The 19,699-nt window shown below is 53.6% G+C and overlaps 5 protein-coding genes across 5 annotated transcripts; 2 read left to right on the forward strand and 3 right to left on the reverse strand.

Moving 5' to 3' along the window:
- Positions 1–5: 5 nt before the first annotated feature.
- Positions 6–1,107, reverse strand: J4E93_005687 (uncharacterized protein; the record flags this gene model as incomplete). The annotated part of the gene is made up of 2 exons (XM_049343607.1): positions 6–448; positions 495–1,107. The coding sequence occupies 2 exons, from the start codon at positions 1,105–1,107 to the stop codon at positions 6–8; spliced, it is 1,056 nt and encodes a 351-aa protein (XP_049198840.1).
- A 1,197-nt stretch (positions 1,108–2,304) lies between these two features.
- Positions 2,305–4,032, forward strand: J4E93_005688 (uncharacterized protein; the record flags this gene model as incomplete). Its single annotated transcript, XM_049343608.1, has 1 exon — positions 2,305–4,032. The coding sequence occupies one exon, from the start codon at positions 2,305–2,307 to the stop codon at positions 4,030–4,032; it is 1,728 nt and encodes a 575-aa protein (XP_049198841.1).
- A 588-nt stretch (positions 4,033–4,620) lies between these two features.
- Positions 4,621–6,279, forward strand: J4E93_005689 (uncharacterized protein; the record flags this gene model as incomplete). Its single annotated transcript, XM_049343609.1, has 3 exons — positions 4,621–4,991; positions 5,037–6,178; positions 6,233–6,279. The coding sequence occupies 3 exons, from the start codon at positions 4,621–4,623 to the stop codon at positions 6,277–6,279; spliced, it is 1,560 nt and encodes a 519-aa protein (XP_049198842.1).
- A 1,805-nt stretch (positions 6,280–8,084) lies between these two features.
- Positions 8,085–9,714, reverse strand: J4E93_005690 (uncharacterized protein; the record flags this gene model as incomplete). Its single annotated transcript, XM_049343610.1, has 3 exons — positions 8,085–9,359; positions 9,408–9,545; positions 9,592–9,714. The coding sequence occupies 3 exons, from the start codon at positions 9,712–9,714 to the stop codon at positions 8,085–8,087; spliced, it is 1,536 nt and encodes a 511-aa protein (XP_049198843.1).
- An 8,089-nt stretch (positions 9,715–17,803) lies between these two features.
- Positions 17,804–19,556, reverse strand: J4E93_005691 (uncharacterized protein; the record flags this gene model as incomplete). Its single annotated transcript, XM_049343611.1, has 2 exons — positions 17,804–19,420; positions 19,551–19,556. The coding sequence occupies 2 exons, from the start codon at positions 19,554–19,556 to the stop codon at positions 17,804–17,806; spliced, it is 1,623 nt and encodes a 540-aa protein (XP_049198844.1).
- Positions 19,557–19,699: the final 143 nt, after the last annotated feature.

Below are 19,699 nucleotides of genomic sequence, written 5' to 3' on the forward strand. Positions count from 1 at the left end.
ACTGGTCATGACATCTCTTCCAATAACGGGTACTTCTTCTGCATCTCAGACCAATCCCAGTCTACATTCTCCACCTCATGAGTATCGAAGTAGTGCACCTGTATTACGACCTGCCCGTCTCCTTCCCTCATTTGGAAAACCATATTCGTGGCAGACGTGATGCGAATCTCGCCATACTCGCAGTTTATCTCCCATGCCAGAGCTGGCGTACCGGGAAACGGCTGGCCGCGGCGAAACAGGAAGGATAGTGTTGCATTTGGGGCGGTGAGAGAGGATTGCGCTATAGTGCCATGGACGGCTAGGAAGTCGGGTACGTCCGTGACTACTTCTTCAACCGTTTCCTTGGTTTGAGGGTCTTGAATGCGGATGTTCGGGCGCTGGATCTGTGATTTCGAATGAATGGATTGTGCGTCAAGTCGGCCTACAACTGAAGCTACAATGTCAAGCACTAATAAGAATTAGTAATGACTAGTAAGATAGGAACCGATGCTCACCGTGACCAACGCCTATCACGATAGCATTTCCGCCGATATCCTTTTGGGAGAAATACTTCAGACCAGTAGGCATCGTCTCCCTATCATGTGTGCCCCCAAAAGCGCGCACGTCTGAGCTTAGCACTTTCCCAAGTCTACCATTTCCACTATCCAAGATATCTCTTAGCTTCGCAGCTGGTGGTGTCCATCGTCTTTGCAAACCCACAGCGACTCTTGATCCACTCTTCCTGGCCGCTTCGACGATCTCATCGATTTGCTTCCTGTCGCTGGCGATTGGCCATTCGACATAGACGTCCTTGCCTGCCTTGATGCTGGGAAGGATTGTCTCGTAGTGCTTGTCGACCCGCGTGTTGCATATGACGAGATCGATGTCAGGATCAGCTGCGAGATCTTCTGGCGACCCGTATGCCTTGACGTGGTCGGGGAGTCCATACTTCTGCATGGCGGCCTTTGCAGCCTGAACGCTGCTGTTAGCCAGCGCGGTGATGGCGATCTTGGAGCGTCCAGTCTCGGTGAGCAATGCTTGGAGATGGGCTGCCGAGGCCCACGATGAGTTTCCCGAGGAAGACAGCCCGATGAGCGCAGCACGAACTGGGCGAGCCGCTGATGCCATTTTGCTCGAAAATCGAAACAAGGACGAGGCTTTTTGGAGTAGCAAGTAGAACTGTATTGAAGTTCGACGTCGCCAGGTCCTCGGGGTATTTCTACATCTCATGAGGTGCTTTTGGACTCACGTTTCGCTTTGTAATGCAGCGCATTTATAATCTTGCATGCAGCAAGCGCTGATGGTAGGAAAGAACGCCTGATGTCTGAAATGTCAGCAAATGCGTGTAAACGACATACAGCAACAAGTAAGCCGTGCATGACATCATTGGCAATCAGTCGCAGGCAGTGCACTCATGTTAGGGCTCCAATGTCGCGTCTCTGGTTATCCTCCGTTGGATGTGCATCGCTACAGGCTTGGGACGAAGACGAGGATCGTGGACGAAATGGTTCGCAAGCAGATGCGATGTGTGGAGGACGTAGCGTGAGAGACACGAACGCGATGAACTCATAGCTAGACGCGTTCTAGGACCAGACGCGTCTTAGAAGATGGGCTGACGCTGAAAGAGGACTAGTCTCCGGACTAGCGTCGAGCACTCCGCAGAGGCGCACAGCGTCAGCAACCACGCATCCTGCTCCAAATATATGTTCGGATCTTTATCCCCCCAGTACTTGTATGACAGATATTGACTTGGGATCGATCCATCCCGTCACGGTAAAGTCCGTTACCTGCGCCTGGACGTCATCGCTTTCATGAGGTCTAGTGTGCCACACTGGGGTCGTGAGAAGGAGCCAGGCGTACGCCTTTCGATGTCGAGAGATGGGAATCGATTAGCAGCTAAGGAATACTGCCCGTTTGCTATCTCATAGTAGCGATGACTTGGCGAGTGAGTCAACATTGGAAGCGAGAGCTCATGGTCAGGTGCCTTCGCGTGCAGCAGCATCATGCTGCACTTGGCGTATACCGTGGAGCAGTAGGACATCGTTCCCTATATGAGTTGCCGCTGCACACAATCTAATGACCCTTCTTACTATGGCAACTGCATTACTTGCGTGAGTACAGCACTATCTGGGCACCCGTATGCTCACGGGTGTTCTTTCCACCGCTGCTATCCCACGTTGTCTTGGCAAACAAACCCAGCTTCATCACCTCGCCCAACTCCTGTAACCAACGACGCAGGAATACCACCGCCTCAAAGCGTCCAACGGTAGGGTCTCGAGCAACATGGCGGAACATGGCAACTCACCTCCGATCACTATTGCATCAATGCGCGCAATCCGAGAAAAGAAACGACAGCTAGCAGTTCAGCCAGCCCCAGGTCCGTTTAAGCTAACACATCGATCCCATGACGCTCAACCGCCGATAAAGGAAGAGATTGGAGAAGCCGTGGGCGATGCTCTGCATACACATCCTGGGCTGGAATGGGTTCCAGTCATCAAACAAGAAGTGGCTCCTCTCGCCAACCCCTACGAACCTACCCATAGCCTACTTGAGAGACGCCCGGTCATCAAGCAAGAAGACGAGGAAGAAGACGGAAATACTGCGGAAGTTGGACATGACATCGAACGCCCTACGCCCTACGATAGACTTGTCTCCGCTTATGACAAACCGGAAAACAGCGATATCAGAAGCATCCTCGCCGCGTTGCACCGCATAAGCGAGCCGTCGCACCTGTCTAGAACGCAAGCGAAGAAATTCCGCCAGAAGAAGCAGCGAGGCTTAGATCTTCTCAAAGAAGTCATGGCCCAAGGGCGGACTGAGCCAGGACTGCCACGGACATCTTATCTCACAACGAGCGCAGCGGAGAATGCCGTTAAAGCGGAAGCTGAAGTCGTCGAAGAGCTTTGCAGATCATCTGGCACGGTGACACCCGCAGAGCATGCTCGCTCGTTGCTCCTTCACCCAGAAGACATAACAATGGCAGACGTGCAAGCACTCGGTCAACATGTCAAGCACATAAACAAAGCGCAGATGAAAGTATCAAAACTTCTTGAAATTGGTGAAACGAGACAAGCAGGGACAAAGATGCACAGATGGCTTGAAAACGGAGTGCAGAAGCATCTTCAGATGCTACACGCTCAAGCACATCAGTTCGGACCTGACCGCCCGCTTGAGAGCAAGCCGGACCAAGAGGCTTCTGGATCTGCATTGCGCGGGGTTGTGCTCGGTAAACGCTCGGCGACACCGTCTCAACCATTCCACAATCGAGGCTATACTGAGAGGTTTCCGCCCGAACCGAACTCTGAGATTGGGAACAGTGTTGCTGAAGATGCGGATCCGGCCCTAATCGCGATGTGGAAGATCGTACCCGAGCTCCAGAAGGATGCTATGCTGGACATCGAGACACAGATTGTCTTTCCAACCGTCGCCGAATACTTGAATGTCGTCAAGCGACGCAAACTGGGCACATTTGCGACGGAGCATGATACGAGCATCAATAGCCAACCACAGCAGTCCCATGACGACACTGTTTCTCGGGTACTTCCCGGCCCTAGCGCCTCATCTTCGTCTCTCACGAACCTCCGTATCGAAGGATTCTTGATGGGGATCAGAAACGGTGTCATGACTGAAGAGAAAGTGCCGAGCCAATTCTCGATCAACACCAAGACGGAGAATTGCGACACCGCCGTCCACGGTTCTGTGCGTACCGACGCCTATGCCACCATCTTCAAAGCCCTCAGCGCCCTGCTCTTACTTGACCGTGATATGACCAAGGTGGAAGAAAGCAAGGCGAATGGTTCAAAAGGCAGATGGACGTGCTTGTTCAAGAAAGCGATGAACGAGATGTGCAAATGGCCGGCTGAAGGTGAAGCAGGACAGTACGCATGCGACTGGTGTATGAGACGTCGCCGTCCTTGCGTCATCGCCATCAAGGGTGTCTTCTCAGTTGCCCCGTTGGCTCCTAGTTTGAGGATGGGTCGTGGGCTGGGTGACAGGGAGTACTGCGTGTTGCCCGAAGGGGCTGTGTACGTGAAGCCAAAGTTCTTCTTGTAAAGCTTTCGGCCGCGAAACAAACTTGTGGGGTTTGAAAAGGCTGCTTGCTAAGGAGACATGAGCTGGGCGTCGAGCAGCAGTGGTGTATGTTAGTTTCGTGTACCAAGTATCCCGAGGTCTAGATATAGATCATGTTGCAGTCTTGACTGATAATACGTAGCGGAATCCAATATGAGTCGAACGTCCTTGTCAGAGCATCTTGGTATCAGTCTAGAAGCATAGTGATGTGTAATGGTTGCCAAGGATTCCGATCCGAGAGTAGCTTGTCAAGTAAATCGATTCGGTCGACCTTGTAATGATGCACGGCGAGGTACAAAGGCCGGCGGACGAACAAATGGAAGATGGGGCTGCGGGAGGTGTGCGCTAGCACTAGTCGGTACTAGAGCGAGCCCCGCTCCTGAACCAACCGCATGGGACCGAGGCACAGTTGCGCGCCTGTGAAACCACGCCGTCAAGACGCCCTGCACCTCAACCTTGGACCTTATAGCCCGCCATTGGCGTCTCCCTAGCTCCTGAACCAACCTCGACGCCCCAGGCCTATCCAAGACTTTCTCCATTGAACCTTCAGGACGACCATCGCAGCTCAAAATGGCGGAAATAGCACCTTTCGAGCACACGCCCATGGACGACATCGCGCCCACATGCGCCAGAGTCCGCGCCAGCTTCCTCTCCCACAAGACTAAGCCCCTCGAATACCGCATCCAGCAGCTGCGCAAGCTCTACTGGGGCTTCAAGGACAATGAGGAGCTTATCAAGGAGGCGTGCAAGCGCGATCTGGGCAAGCCGTCGTTCGAGACATACCTGACGGAGATCTCGTGGTGCATGAACGACTGCATCTGGATGGCCAACAACGTTCCGCGCTTTGCCAAGGACGAGAAGGCGACAGATATCCCCTGGACCAACATGCCGCTTCGCCCGCGCATCAAGAAAGACCCATTGGGCACTGCGCTGATCATTGGGTATGTCGCGTGTGCATGTTGAGAGATACTAGCTGACGAGACCAGAGCCTACAACTTCCCCATCCAACTCACCCTTGGCCCTCTCATCGGTGCCATCGCCGCAGGATGCACTGCCGTCGTCAAGCCCTCCGAATCCGCCCCCAATGCTGCCGTCGCTATCGAGAAGATCATGCGCGACTCGCTCGACCCCGAATGCTACACGTGCATCCAGGGTGCCATCCCCGAGACCACCGCCCTACTTGATCAGAAGTGGGACAAGATCTTCTACACTGGCGGAGAGATGGTCGCCAAGATCATCGCGAAGAAGGCAGCCGAGACCCTGACACCCTTGACACTGGAGCTGGGAGGCAGGAACCCTGCTATCGTCACAAAGCATGCAGACATGAAGCTTGCTGCAAGGAGACTATTATGGGCAAAGACACTCAACGCCGGTCAGGTTTGTCTCAGTCACAACTGCACTTTCATCGATCGTGAGATGGTACCAGCATTCATCGAAGAGATGAAGAAGCAGCTCAAAGAGTTCTACCCAGACGGTGCTCAAAAGTCGCCCGACTACGGTCGCATAGTCAACGAGCGCCAGTTTCAGCGTATGAAGAAGATGATCGACGACAGCAACGGCAAGATCGTCCTCGGGGGCACAATGGACGAATCCGACCTCTTCATCGAACCCACCGTCGTCCAAATCAACGATATGAACGACAGCATGGTTACTAGCGAATCCTTCGGTCCCCTCCTTCCCATCCTCCCTGTCGCCAACCTTGATGAAGCCATCAAGATCGCAAACGAGCTCCACGACACACCACTCGGCACCTACGCCTTCGGCAACAAGGCCGAGCTCGAACAAATCATGAAACAAACACGCAGTGGCGGTGCCTCCCTCAACGACGGCTTCTTCCACGGCTCTATCCCCACCATGCCCTTCGGCGGTGTCGGAACAAGTGGCCAGGGCGCATACAGGGGCAAAGCCAGTTTCGACACCTTCACACACCGCAGAAGTGTTACCACAACACCAGCATGGATCGAGGGTCTCATGGACGTCAGATACCCACCATACACCCCCGCCAAGCAGAAGAAGTTCATTGGCATGAATGACATCAAGCCCAACTTCGATCGCGAGGGCAGGGCTTTTGGATGGGGTTCATGGTTTATGGGACTGCTGGGCGTCAAGAGTTTGGCGGCTATTGTTGGTAAGTGATCTACAAATGTGGTGGCAAGCGTGTTCATCAAGCTAACAAGTACAGCGGCGGTTGCTATCAAGCTATATCTGCAGCGGAGGTCGAAGTTGTAGAGGATGAGTAATGGCAGGAGGATGGAAGTAGATGTGTGACGTCTAGCAGTATACCTTTGCGATATCCATGCATTCTTCATCACTTTTAGATGACATTTTACATTTCGACACATGCAACCATCTACATGCTAAACTGTTCTCGCGTTCTCGTCAAACCAACGAGATGCAGTCTCACTACCAGAACTGTCTCTGAGTGTCTAGAAACCACTGAACACCATCTAAGACATCTGTTCCCCCATTGTCTCCAAATCACCAGACACCACCAGTCCAACCAGCAAACCATGAGTCTCACATCCACTAACAAACTTGTCAAGCTGAACATGATATATCACGCAAGTCTATACACATTACTGAACACAGCAGCAAGAACAGCATCAGTCACAGAAAGAACACACGCGCATCACACGACCATGACACCCTTCTTCCTCACCACCAAATCCGCCCACTCCACCCGCCGCTCCCTCTCCACCCACGAAAACATCTCCACCACGCCTTCCTACGCAACAAAACCCTACCTCACCCGCCTCACCGAGCCCTCACGCTACACGTCCTACAAGTCTGAAACCCACGGCGAACGCCTCCCGTCTTGGTTCACAGCCCGATCTGCCCGCTATGCATACACACCCAGTCACTCCGCAGAAGTGGCGCACAGGAGTCTTGCTTACGAAATCGAGCGTAGTAAAGTGTATGGGTATGGGTATAGTGAGTATCAGCCGGCGGCGTACAAGGAGGTGTGTGCCCGGGGGATTAGGACTAGGGAGAGGGAGGCGGAGTATGCGGCTTTTTTGAGGGGGGAGAGGAAGGAGAGGGAGAGGGAGAGGGAGAAGGAGAAGGAAGAGAAGGTGCGTGTACAGCGTAGAGGAGATGAATTACTATATGTGCGAGATAAAGGGAGGGTGGGTGAGAGTGGGGGGTGGAGGCGGACGGAGAGGGAGGTTGAGTGGGTTAGGGGGCGGTGGGCGTGAGATTGAAGGAGTGGTTGTAGTCGCTTAGTTCTTTTCCACGTCTGTTAAATCACCGAATCGAGTAGTATCTTCATAAGCGTATAAGTGTATAAGCGTATGTAGTGTCGTTGGTATCCCGCATCGAGACATATTTGAGCACTATTTCCACGTGGAATGCGTGTTGGTGGGGGAGATGGTGGTGGCCTAAATGCACGTAAGCCCATGCATTCCTGCAGGATTCAGCACACAATGTACCGCTTAGGTGGGTAAGAGGAGGAAAGGATATCGCCCTGCGCTTCCTGCGATGGTCTTTCGCGGTAAAAAGGTGCAGGGGTGGGTCGCTAGATAAGGCTGATATAATATTGCGAGGCAGATGAATCAGATTGTGAAAACAGAAAAGCTCTATTGCAAGATTCTAATGTACAAGTCACCCAAGACCGCTGATTGATGCAAAAGAACAGCACTTTGGTATAAAACGAGACATAAGAATGCAATTGCGAAAGATGTTCGTACAGGAAGCGTAAATGACATGACATGACAGACCGAGACGTAAACGTAATCATAGAGAATACATCGCGTACGACGCAGTCTATACCGCAGAAAGCAAGCCATGCAGCGTGAAAGCGTCAAAAGAACAAGATAGCTAAACAGGGGTATCCGCCGTAAACAAAAGAAGAAACCGTATCCTTCCTGCCCGTACAAGCCGAAATGCTGCGCCGGAATGAAGACAAAAGAAGAGAAACAAGAAGAGGGGGAATATCGTAACGTGACGGAAGCGTATGCAAAGGTGAGAAAAGACCAAGATGCAAAGGTGCAAGCCAAGGAGAAAGAAGAAGGGGGGGGGAGAAGAAAGCTGTTGCTTCAGATCCCCCAATCCCCCCACCCTTTCTTCAAAATCGTCTCAATGGATCCCACAACACCCTCCAACAGCTCACCCAGCCCCAAACTGGATGCATCCGCAGCAGCACCACTTTGATCTTCGAGTGGTACGCCACGGAGACGAAGCTTAACCCACAGTAGCAGGCTGATACAACCAGTCTGGCGGCGCGCATGGTCGGCAAGATGTTGAGGTGTGGAAGCCGTAGTATCGGACATGGCGAGGGTATCTGTGAGGAAAGAGATCGTGTTTATGATGATTTGCGCGTGGGAGAGGAGTGGGTTTTCGGGTGTGGCGGAGATGATGGGGGAGTGGGGTTGGCTGGTGGAGGTGGAGGTGGAAGAGGAGGTTGGTGGTGCTGAGGCCCATGTCGTAGGGGAGAATATTGGTGGTGATTCGGAGTTGCTTGGTCGTCTATTTTGTTGTCTGGCCTTTTGATGGGCGGCTTTGGTGCGGGTGGTTGCTGCGACGGTGATGGCCCAAAGCACGAGAGCGGCGAAGAAGATGGACATGTCTGTGCCCATTTCTAGGGGGATGCGATCTCTTTGTTCCGAGACGGCTTGTTGGAGTATGTCGATGGAGAGTTTGAGTGCCTCTCTGATGGGCGCGCCTTCGGTCTCAGACGTGGACCATAGCTGTGCGATCCATGTGCGGAGCGTGGTCTTCAACACTGCGAAAGCTTGAGCGGTAGCGACTTTCTCTGAGAAGATCCATGACTCGCATGCGACGGCCAGCAAGGCGCGAATGGGCGTTACTTGTACTAGCTTTGCTACGGATAGCATGCGCTTAGTGGCAGGTGCGTCGTCGAGCAGATGTTCGAGGCTTGAGGTCGTCGATGAGGACATGTATGGTGTTGAGGTCTTGTGGCGACTGTAGTGCACGGCGAGGATGACAGATGATTGGAATGTATCGAGAGGCCTTGGTAGGGACGTGGAAGTAACCTCGTCGACGTATGATGGCGTGTAAGGGTACTGCTGAGCAGCTGCAGCCCACTCGATGGGGCTCGCCGCATCCCAGAGAGAACCATGCGCTGGGAAGGGAATGTCGAAGCGGCTGTCGTGAATGAGAGATTGCAAAGCTTCGCGGGCGAGTAGAAGAGGCTGCTGCGACTCAAGGATGTAGCAAGACAGGAACAAGTGTTGCCAGGTAGCTAGCTCGACCCAGCTGGTCCAGTGCTCCGGTGTGACCTGCTCGAGTTGAGCAAGGCTCGCTAATAGCTCTGCGGCTTTCGAAGTCGCGCTCCTGCAATCTTCAACCGCCTGGTGTTGTTAGCCGACCGTCGCTGCCTGCAATGACGCTCGACGTACCTTGTGGTATACCTTGTCGAAGCGTGACGACAAGACCTTGGCTGCCCGACGAGCGCGGTACTGAGACAGCACCTCAATGAGAAACATCGCCTGGAAATCGCATAACCGGTCCGGTTCCGTCGAACCCTTGAGATCCCTCTGCTATGAGTCAGTTGATGATCGTAAGCCCAAGCATCTAACCTACCCATTCAAGCAATTTCAAGCATCGGTCGTGGAGGTCTCGGCCCTTTTTCTTGTCGCTCGAATCGGCCGAGTACTGGCTGCCGATAGCGATCATGGCCGCGCGCAGCATCGGTGACGGGTTCATAGAGGTAGGTCGATGGACAATGGGGAAAGTGGGATGAAAGAGCCTCCAGAAATAGTCAAGATATTGCTCAAACGGTTGGGTGTGTGCGATCGAAGCCATACCATATTGTTCTTCTCCAAAGAGCATCACCCCCTCCTCTTCGTCCCTCTGGACCAGTGTTCTAGGACCGAAGTGTCCGTACCCGGTCATCGCATCCATGCTTGTCGGTATCGACATGTTCGTCATAGGGAAGGAGCATGCGTTCATGTAGGCGAGGTTAGGGGCTGTTGATCCCTTGTCGTTTGAACCCCACGTGTATGCCATCGTTGAGGTGGTCGAGGCCGGCGATCGTGATGGGTATCCCCAGGATGGGTCCATCATGGATGCGTTCGAGGGCGTGCGCGCTCGATAGGACGGGTTGCTAAACACGGAGAAGTCGGTCGATGCGATCGGCGATGCGTACCCACTCGAAGAGGAGTACCCGGGGGTGGGACTGTATGGCTCGTGCCATAGAGCCGGTGTCATAGCTTCCATTGCCACCGACATCGATCCAGACTGGCGGTTGATATGCGAGCGATGATGTTTTGGTTGGCTAAAAGAGCATTAGCAGCCATACAAACGGAAGATAAGAGACGAATTGAGAGAAGAAAATAAGTGCTCGATGATGTATAATGAAACTCACTTGGGGCTGGACGTGATTTGAGGAGAAGAACGAGGAATGAGACTGGGATTTAACGAAAGACGCTGAGGCGTTCTGGGAGTACGAAACGAGGCGTGATTGTACCTTGTAAATGGCGCCGTCTCCTGCACGGGAGATACGGTCTCGTAGAAGGATGTGCTTGCGGAGTTGGTTGTCATCTCCATCATAGGCTGCTCGAGAGCGGGCAAAGACATGGATGTGGGCTCTGGTGAGCCTTCTGGACTTTGCTCAGGAGAGTCTCTTGCAGGCTCGTTGCTGTTGGAAGTCAGTATGGCTGTTGTGACCACTCTCGGTTTCGCGTACTGCCGCTCTTGATGTCTTTGGAGAAGATCAACACGGACGAAGGTCTTGCCGCATCCAGGGACTTGGCAGATAAGCGCATCTTCTTGGGCGTGGTTTTTCTGGTGTCGCCTGTGTATACAGTTAGTGGTATTCCGGCTTTTCGTGGAAGCCGTCTGACCTTAGATGCTCCGCGCGGGTGTAAGACTGATGGTACGTCAGCGAGGTTTCCTGCAGAAGTGGTTGAGATGCATAGCGTTACGTAGATAAGTCTACGTGTGGTGAGATGCAATACCACAGTGGCGGCCCATGCACAGCTAGTCACAAACATCGTAGGGCTGAAAGAGGGATAGAATCGAAATGACTTACTCTTCCACAGTTCTCGCAGTTGTGGACTTTAAGTCCCTTTTTTGCTTTGCTGATACGCCCAGTCCGGGTGTAATGGATGTTGTTATGAGATGACATGTTGGTAGGGCTCAAGCCTGCCTGTTCTTCAGAGCGGGAGGAACCGGTGTGGGGGCCGGACGGCGCTTGTTTGGTGGTTCCAGGACGACGGCGAGGGCTGGCAGCCTTGGATGGTTTGGGTAGATCGTTAGATGACTGTGCTGTCTTGCGGTAGTCGACACGAGGTGGTGATGGTTGATGAATGGTGCTGCCTGTAGGTTGCTGTTGCTGGTGTGTGTTCAAGTCCAATGGGAGGCCTCCGGTCTCACTTGGTTCGGACATGACTGAGGGACGAGGCGATGGATGGTATATATCTAAGTTGGAGAACAACGGGGGTCAGAGGCTCAAGTGGGGATGTGGATAATGTGTGCTAAACGTTCCAGATTTGGTGGTACGATGGACGGCTATGAGCTAGTGGTCATGTCTTGGACGAGTCGGTGCTTTCCCACGGGATGATGATAGGCAGCCGGGGGACGGAAGTTTGAATTAAGGAACAGCCGCCAGGGGAGAAGAGTTAACGTGGTGTGTGGTAGACCTAATTGGGAAAGAAAGCCGGACCAAAACAAGGCATTTGCGATGATTGTAGGGTGAATTTGCTGCGCCCGGATAGGTTTGTGGATGGAGAGACTGTAAATATCTGTGGGCTGTGCCTGAGCCAACCCCGAACGAGGAGGGTACTCGAGTATGGGGGTTGGAAAATGACGAGGGTCATAGACGCTGCAAGCCGACATGTCCAGGGTGTAGACATGGAGCTTTCCAGGGTGTCCACCATAGGCAGTGCATTGGCCGATCTTACAGCAAGTCGATGGCTTGAGCCCACGGGCATGGCTGCGGGCGTGCAGGCGAACGGTTCCGTCAGTCACACTGAGCAACAGGGCGTCCGCGCACCAAAATTGGGACATGGCCGGGATGCGAGTGGACAGCCAGAGGGCACCGCTAGGCCAGGCTGCGGACCGTTCCCGCCTCAAACTTCACGCTGGCTGCTAAGAGGAGCGTGGCTTGGGAGAGCCATGAGGGACCCGAAATAGAGACTCGCGTGGAGCATGACCGTGCTCAGCCCTCCTGCAACGGCGCCCATGCTGCTGCTTACACCACGGTGCAGCACCGCACCATGCTGTCATCGCAACGACATACAATGTGCCTTGCAGAGAAGCTTGTCGAAGGATGCTGAGCAATCGCGACGTTGCAGGCGTCGGGTTTGCGATACTCGCCCCTGCAGAGCAAGATATGTCCGACAGTTTCGCGGTGCCCTGCGCCCTCATTGGTGGACATGGCATTGTTAGGTGCACTGAGCGGCAGATGTGTAGTCTCGCCTGTCAAAGCCCACCAGCCCTACCAGGGATCCATGCGCCAGACACCTACAGCACGCAGGACAACTGCAATGTATCTCGTCGCCGAATAACAAGTCGGCGATGGGAAAGACGGCGAGAGCTGTAACACACTCTTCGTGGCCGACCGCCTCGCACCCACCGGCTTGCTGTGTTCATTCGTCAAGGTGCAAATGTCCAAGGCGTAAGCACGGTAAGCAGTCCCTCCGCGAGGACATGAAGCGGCTTCAGATGGTCCCGCAGTCCCTGACCCTCACCCAATCTCCACACGGCAGCCCGCTATGGGCGTAGGGCTACTCGTGAGGCGGGGGGCCTGATGATTTAGTGCGTCCGCTCGCGCAAAGCTTGGGAACACGTCGACCAAGCTTCCTCAGCCTTCAAGGCACAAGGCAAATGAAAAGGCGCCGGACGACGGCATCCACTTTTGCATTGATTTGCACTGGCTCGCACAGGCATGGGGACCGCTGGGGATTTGATGAGCATCGACGCGCTTTGCTCGGCACACAGGACGACTGCATCACGCACGTCACAGCCTTCACCGGTTTTCAGGGCTCAAGCTCCTGCATTTGCACATCTGAGGATTGCAGCTTAGAACCCCATGCAGACAGCCCCAGCCGGCGGAGCCGCCTTCAGATTGACGATGGCGGTCGCCTTGCACATGGGACAGCCAGCTTCTGCGCGTTTGGGCGCTGGCGAGCCTGATTGTCGGGCCAGGACCGCTGTCTGTTTCATGAGGACTCAGCTCCTCCGCAACCGAGACGATGGTTGAAGGCAGGGATCCTAGCAAGTCGGACCAGGGCAGACGAATCGTGACCCATGGAGTAGGGTGAGGTGACCACAGCTGTTAGCTTGTAGCCGGCGCGTATTTCAGGTGCAATCGACGTGCTCTCGCGGCCCATAGTCTATGCAATGCTCAATCGGCGGCTCTCGCGACTCCATGAACGACAACCTTGTCCGTTAGTTAGAGCTGGACCATGGCATTTGCTGTTTTGGTTCAAGCGTTGGGTGCGCGGGTCGGGTTTGGCACCCACGATCTTTTCGCGAGGCTGCCAGCCGGCAGAGATCGCCTAATAGCACCACTTCAGCTTAGTATGGTGGGAAATGAACCGCAACGTCCCGCATGCTATACCTTCGTCCCTGAGCATGGAAAGCGATGTGAAACTGAAGCGGTGAGAGCTTTACCGAATGTGTGAGGACAATGACATTATTTGCTCAATGGGGGCGTAAGACGCAGTATAGCCGGTAATCTTGATGAATAGGGAGCTCAATCCAGGGCGGTTCCTCGCTTCGGCACGTGTCTGCGTTGGATGCCGTCGAGCTCTTGCAGCTTGGGTCGCGTCGGCTGATGAGCGCGTCTAGGGTGTAGAGAAGATCAAGCGAGATGACTCGACTTGACTTGCAGCTTGCAGATGTGGCCCCTCTCCGCGGCGCTGGTGTTTGTTGACAGGCGACGGCCTACACGCTTGATAGTTCAATAGGCGTAGGGCTAGACACTCGATTTCGTCCGACAAAGACCTGTGCGTTGAGACATGACCAATCCAGGCTCTGTAACGTACGACAGCGCCAGTGATCACCGTTGGCCCGCCCGGAAAGGTTCAAAGCGCGATGGGATTAGTGCGGGATGTTGAGAAATGAGAGGCACGTGCTGGCCAGCCGACTTAGCATCGTCGCAACCATGCGTTTGTTGTCCAAGCAGCAAGGTCCAGGGAGGCTGCATCGCGTGGAGCATCGCGGGTGGGTCACAGTGAGACATTCATGGATGGAGGTCGAGAGCACTTTGCCGCGACCCGCTGATGGCGCGATTCAGGCGATTGCTCGGGCTGGACTGGTTCTCCCCTTCCTGAGGTTGTGGAAACACCGAAGTCAGCCCGCCGGTACTTCCCTTGGGGACAGATCTACGGCGAATGGCTTACCCTTTCGGAACAGATGGAGATGCCGCGCTCAGATCAGGATCATCGGCATGATAGAGCTGGTGCTGGTGTCGCGCTCGCCGAAATGACGTACCCAGACAACAGCCTCTTTGGGGAGACTCGACTGTCGGCGTCCCCGCAAACAGGTCGCCGGGAAGAAGAGGCAGGAATCACACGGCAGGATAATTCGAGTAGGATCACCTCACGCTGCAGATAATGTCCGTCACAACGGGCATGGCTTGATCGAAGGATGCAATCACAGTCGGGCACGTGCGGGCCCCACTCCTGTCGCGAAAGCTATCTGATTCGGTTGGGTAGCTGATCCTTCGTCGACTACACCCGCTCTCTGTCGCTTACATGGCATGCATCGGTCAATATTGCGATATGCAACAGACGCATCTGGGCAGTATCCTCTACCTCCTTCACCTCTACCTACACTACCTCATCGTGCGCCAAACCATCACAGCCTCACCGCCGTGGCAGGGCTGTACCTCTGTCTTCCACATCTTGCGCGGGGCAGGTGCGACAGATGCAGGCCCCAAAGAGGCTAGCGCTGTTCCTTCCCGTGCCTAAAAGTAGCTCCACCCACCTCTCTAGCCTCCCGGCTAATCCTCCATGAGGCTGAACAGACAGAGTCTGCCTCGCCAAAACTGTCATCACCAGCAGCACATCCTCGCAACTTCTTCATCACTCGTCGCAATGACGGCACCGTCTTCGCTAGCAATCAACTTTTGATTCCCGATCGCGTTATGCATCGGCCGGAAGAAGGTTTGCAGGCAGCCATGTGCTATCGCAGCCTAGTCTGCTCCCACACGTGCCTGGCTCCGCCATGCCCAGAATACTGAGCATCCACATGCCCTCCAAAGTTTGCTGCCTTCTCTTCGACGTGCCTCTCATGTCGCGACACCGGCACCTACGGGATTGTACATCGCGTATCCTCGCTTTCTCCCCATTGGACGAATGAAGAAGCCTTCAGCAAGTCCCCCACCCCACCCAACCTGTAAGCGCCGCCCAGCAAGCCACCACTCAACCACTGTCTCCCATCTTCCCACCGTGTTTCTTGCCCGGGAGAAAGAGCCTCAGGCAAACCACATGACTCAGCCCTATGAGAAGGTTCGAAATAGAAGGATTGGCTGTGGCGATGCTTTGCGTGCTTGTCAATTTACACATTTCGTTCCTCGCAGCCTCAGCTCACTAACCCTTTTTGGATTCGCGAGCTGTCGAAGCACTCTCTACTACTACCACTTGCTACATTGCCGCCTTACTACTGCAGCTTACCTCTTTTCGATACATGAACAGCTACTTGCAAGCGACTTTTGGGAAATCGCTCGCTGTGACAGCCACTCTGGCTAGTTGTTAGTACTGGAACCAACACAACCACATCCTCGATAACCAATCCCACGGTTAAGAGCCGGCGCTTAGAAGTACCTTCGGCCGAACTGCCGGCCAACAAGACATACTGAAACTCTCAAATGCACTAACAGCGGTCGCAGATGTGGTCGTTGAAATGCGCAGGTCAACGTAATCCCAATACGACCGTGTAAGAGCGAGTACCGCGGGGCAAGACATGATAGTATTGACTGATCATTCGGTTCATCGGCTGCATAGACGGCTATACAGAGAACAAGGCCTTCCAGACATCACATCCTCCGAGATGGAGTCGCTTATGTTTCTGGAGGGCGTTGCGAACCCGTGTTACAGAGTGAGACAACATACCTCACTGCGTAATTGCTATCAAAGGTCGCAGTAACGGCCATCACATGGTGTGAGTATTGAACGACAAGCCCGCTACTGCATCGCAAGCAATACACTTATGCAGCAACGCGGCGATGCAAAGACGTTTCAGAACCAACACCGTACTACCAGTTAGTATGGCCGTCGGTTAGAAGAAGACCTGCGAGACCCATCACCCAACCCCGCGCATGCTACGGCTCGAGACTCTGCGGCGCAGTCATATAGGTGCGGCGAGGTGCGTCAAGACTTCTGATCTAACAGATTGTAGCTGCGGCGTAGCTATCTAGCCTCAGCCCTCAGGTCCTATCCCGTCATCGCATGTCAGGCACAGGCACACGGGCGTAACTGCGCCTCTACGGGAACGTCCGCGACAGTCAGACGCTGCGTTCCGAACCTTCTCACGCCGTGCCTCATGCGAACTGGCCGCCGCTGCCGCTCTTTGTGTCTCATTCAGTGTGTGCCGCAGTGGGACCGACGGTTCCTTCCACACAATGCTGGGCGGGAGGGCGAGCTCTACTGTGCCGCAAGGCCGCAGAGATGCGTGACTGGAAGACATCGATCGCGGTCACCCGGACTCATCAGCGACCTCTCTCATGACACATTTCACCGGGCGAAGTGAGAACGGACGGCCCTACTCCGGTATCGAGTAGATGAGTCTTTCTACTTGCCACGTTGCTTTGGACTTGACGTAAGAGTTGTGGGCTGTTGGGGTGTGGTGGGTGAGTTGGAAGATTTTTTGATTCACGCGCTCAACTCTTATTCTCTACGGATCGACAAAACTGACGTAGTGGATATATATCCAATTCTTTGGATCGTGGCGATCTCATTGGAATGATCCAGGTGTGTGCGACTGCCCTGCCGGCTCTCGGAAGTAGGCTCGACCCGGAGCATTCAGTGCTGAAGCTGGGTATATGGAATAATCGAGCTTCAAGCATCTGTCGCAGTGCATATCCAGTGTATCGCACGTTGCTTTTGGATAGGCTTTGCTAGACGTTTTCTAATCACTTTGTTGAACTCAGTCACATCTCTAGGTAAGGTATCGCTGGCATGTGTCGTGTCGTTGAATCTTCACACACACAAACAGTGCTGCGCTACATAAATTCGGAATGATTAGTTCGTCCTCCTTGCCTCGCACGATACACTCTTCTGCACTGTATCAAATCTACTTTTCTTACGCTAAGCATTCGCTGCATTTGATCTCACTATACTCACCACTCCGCGACATGCCCTTAACAGAAGCCATGCCACTTACAAAGTCAATCTTCGCGTTGGTAAGTAGCCAAAGAACCCTATAGTAAGTTGATACTTGCTAATAGCTTTTAGCTCTTCTTTGCGCTATGCCTCACGATACAGGCCAGCCCCGTCCCCGCTACGCTTTCCACTCGATACAAATCCTCAATTTCAATGCTTCTTCCACGCGAAGGCGACAGTAAGGGCAAAGGTTTCACAAGCTCCGAGCAAGCGGTCTTGTATACGGTCATCTTTCTCAGCCTGACGATACTGTGCCTATGGCTTCTCGTAGGCACCATAGTTGCGTTTCTGCGGAGGAAGAACGATAAGACGTTTTGGGGCAACTTCAAGGACGGGATGCAGTTCAAGAAGGATGTGGGTTATTTGTGAGGGAGTATCGCGAATGAGTTGCTACTTGGCGGGATGGAGAGGGGTAGGATTGCATGTATTGTAACATAACGACAAGTGGTCTTATGCTCTTGTTCCTACGATGAGTCCATCTCCTCGTTCACCTCCTCATCCATCTCCTCGTTCATTTCCTCGTCCACCCGCTCGTTCACCCACTCGTTCACCCGTTCATGCACCCACTCGCTCACTTCTTCGTCCACCTCGTACACCTCTTCTTCCACCTCTTCGTCCATCTCCTCGTCCGACTCCTCGTCCAACTCTTCGTCCATCTCCTCATCGTCGTGAATGATAGGCTTGCTGCGTCGCAATGAACAAATCTCTCGACGGCAAACAGGGCACTTATTTGCGTACGCATGAATGCCGTTGATCAACATCGTCAAGCATTCATAGTGATACATATGCCCCCCGCTGCAATGCGCACGCATAGGCATTTGCAGACAGTACCTTTCGACTAAAGCGAGCGCATCCCCACATATCGCGCAAGTAGAGTCTGGCCCAATCTCATCTACTGTGCGTACCGGTGAAGAGCAGATGCGCGCAGTTCGCAGCGGACTATCCGGTACCCTATCCACGTCTTCCATGGACGAAGGCGCATCCTCCTCCTCCTCGAGCGGCGGGATATTCAGGTCACCATAGGAGAAACGGTCCCCATCCTGGTCTTCCCAACCGTGTGGAAGGAAATTAGCAACTGGCGTCGGATTCGCAGCGAAGAAACCTTGCCATCGGAACGGACTGCGCATCACTTCGGTCACTGCGACTTCAATCTCGAAGTAGCGGAACTGGTCATGAACGTTAAGCCCGAAGGCATCCTTCACGCGATGCGCCATCCAGTGGTGTAGACGCCAGGCTAACTCCTGCCGTACAGGAGTTGTCTTCGCGATGGCAAATGCTTGGTGCAACAGTGACCGTGCCAACACTGCTACATCGAGGCGCGCCAAATCGCGCCTCAGAGCCAGTGGAACCCGGCTGAGGGGCTCTGACACGATAGAACGGGCGTACATGATTGCATCCATGGAAAATTCGTGGGCAGTTTCCTGCGTAACCGTGAAGTCACACTTTTGGAGGAAAGCAGCGGCACGCACTGAGACTTCCGAGAGCGCAGCCAGCGTGTTCTTGATCTTTTCCGGGTTTACAGTATCAATTTGTTTGCGTATCGCTTCGATGAAATGTGTTTCTCGATCTCGGTCTATGGCTATTTTATGCTCTTTTTCCATGGTCTGCGCCGCGCATCGTGGCTGCAGTTTTATGATGTATTTCAATAGCTCTTTGAAGCCTCCGTGTCGAATGAGAGTTCTCAGCGTAAACCCTGCCTGCTCGCCAACGTGATAACAATAGCTCTTAGAGGTTGTCACTAGCGTTAGACGGTTGCGTTCTGGTAGGTTGCGGATGAGTTCGGTGGCGACGTCATGATAGGAGGGGAATCTCTCAAGAGTGTTGGTATCGGGATGTTGCGTGTGGAGCCAGCTACGGAGGTCGTGCCATTCTTCGGGTATGCCAGTGGCGTCGAGGGGATCTACAAAGGCATCATCAGTGCGGCATTGTAAGGCGTAATCAAGGAACATTTGGTAGACTTGCAGGACTTTGTAACCTTCTTCTGGGGTCCTTGTGTGAGATTTTAGGATGTTGACGAGGATAGGTAAAGGGGATGGAGGCGTGCTTGTCGCCATGGTCGTGGATCTGTCTTTTGGTGTCGCCTGCGTCGGAGCGAATGACATGATCTCATGAGGTATGGAGCATATGTAGTCATTGAAATGACATTGTAGATCGGGTTTTCAAGCACATTGTGTGAGAAGTAGGTACGCTCACAATGCTATGGGATTCAACTACCATGGTTGTTTTTGTTGTACTGAGCCACGAAGTTGATGGGAATAAGTACATCTGAATCGACAAAAAACTAATCTACTTCGCAGCAAAAGATGCCTTCCATGTCTTCTGCAACCCCAATGACCTGAATGACTTGATACTTTGACGAA

Source organism: Alternaria ventricosa (assembly GCF_023758065.1).
Source record: "Alternaria ventricosa strain BMP 2768 chromosome Unknown scaffold_9, whole genome shotgun sequence".
Classification (NCBI taxonomy): domain Eukaryota; kingdom Fungi; phylum Ascomycota; class Dothideomycetes; order Pleosporales; family Pleosporaceae; genus Alternaria; species Alternaria ventricosa.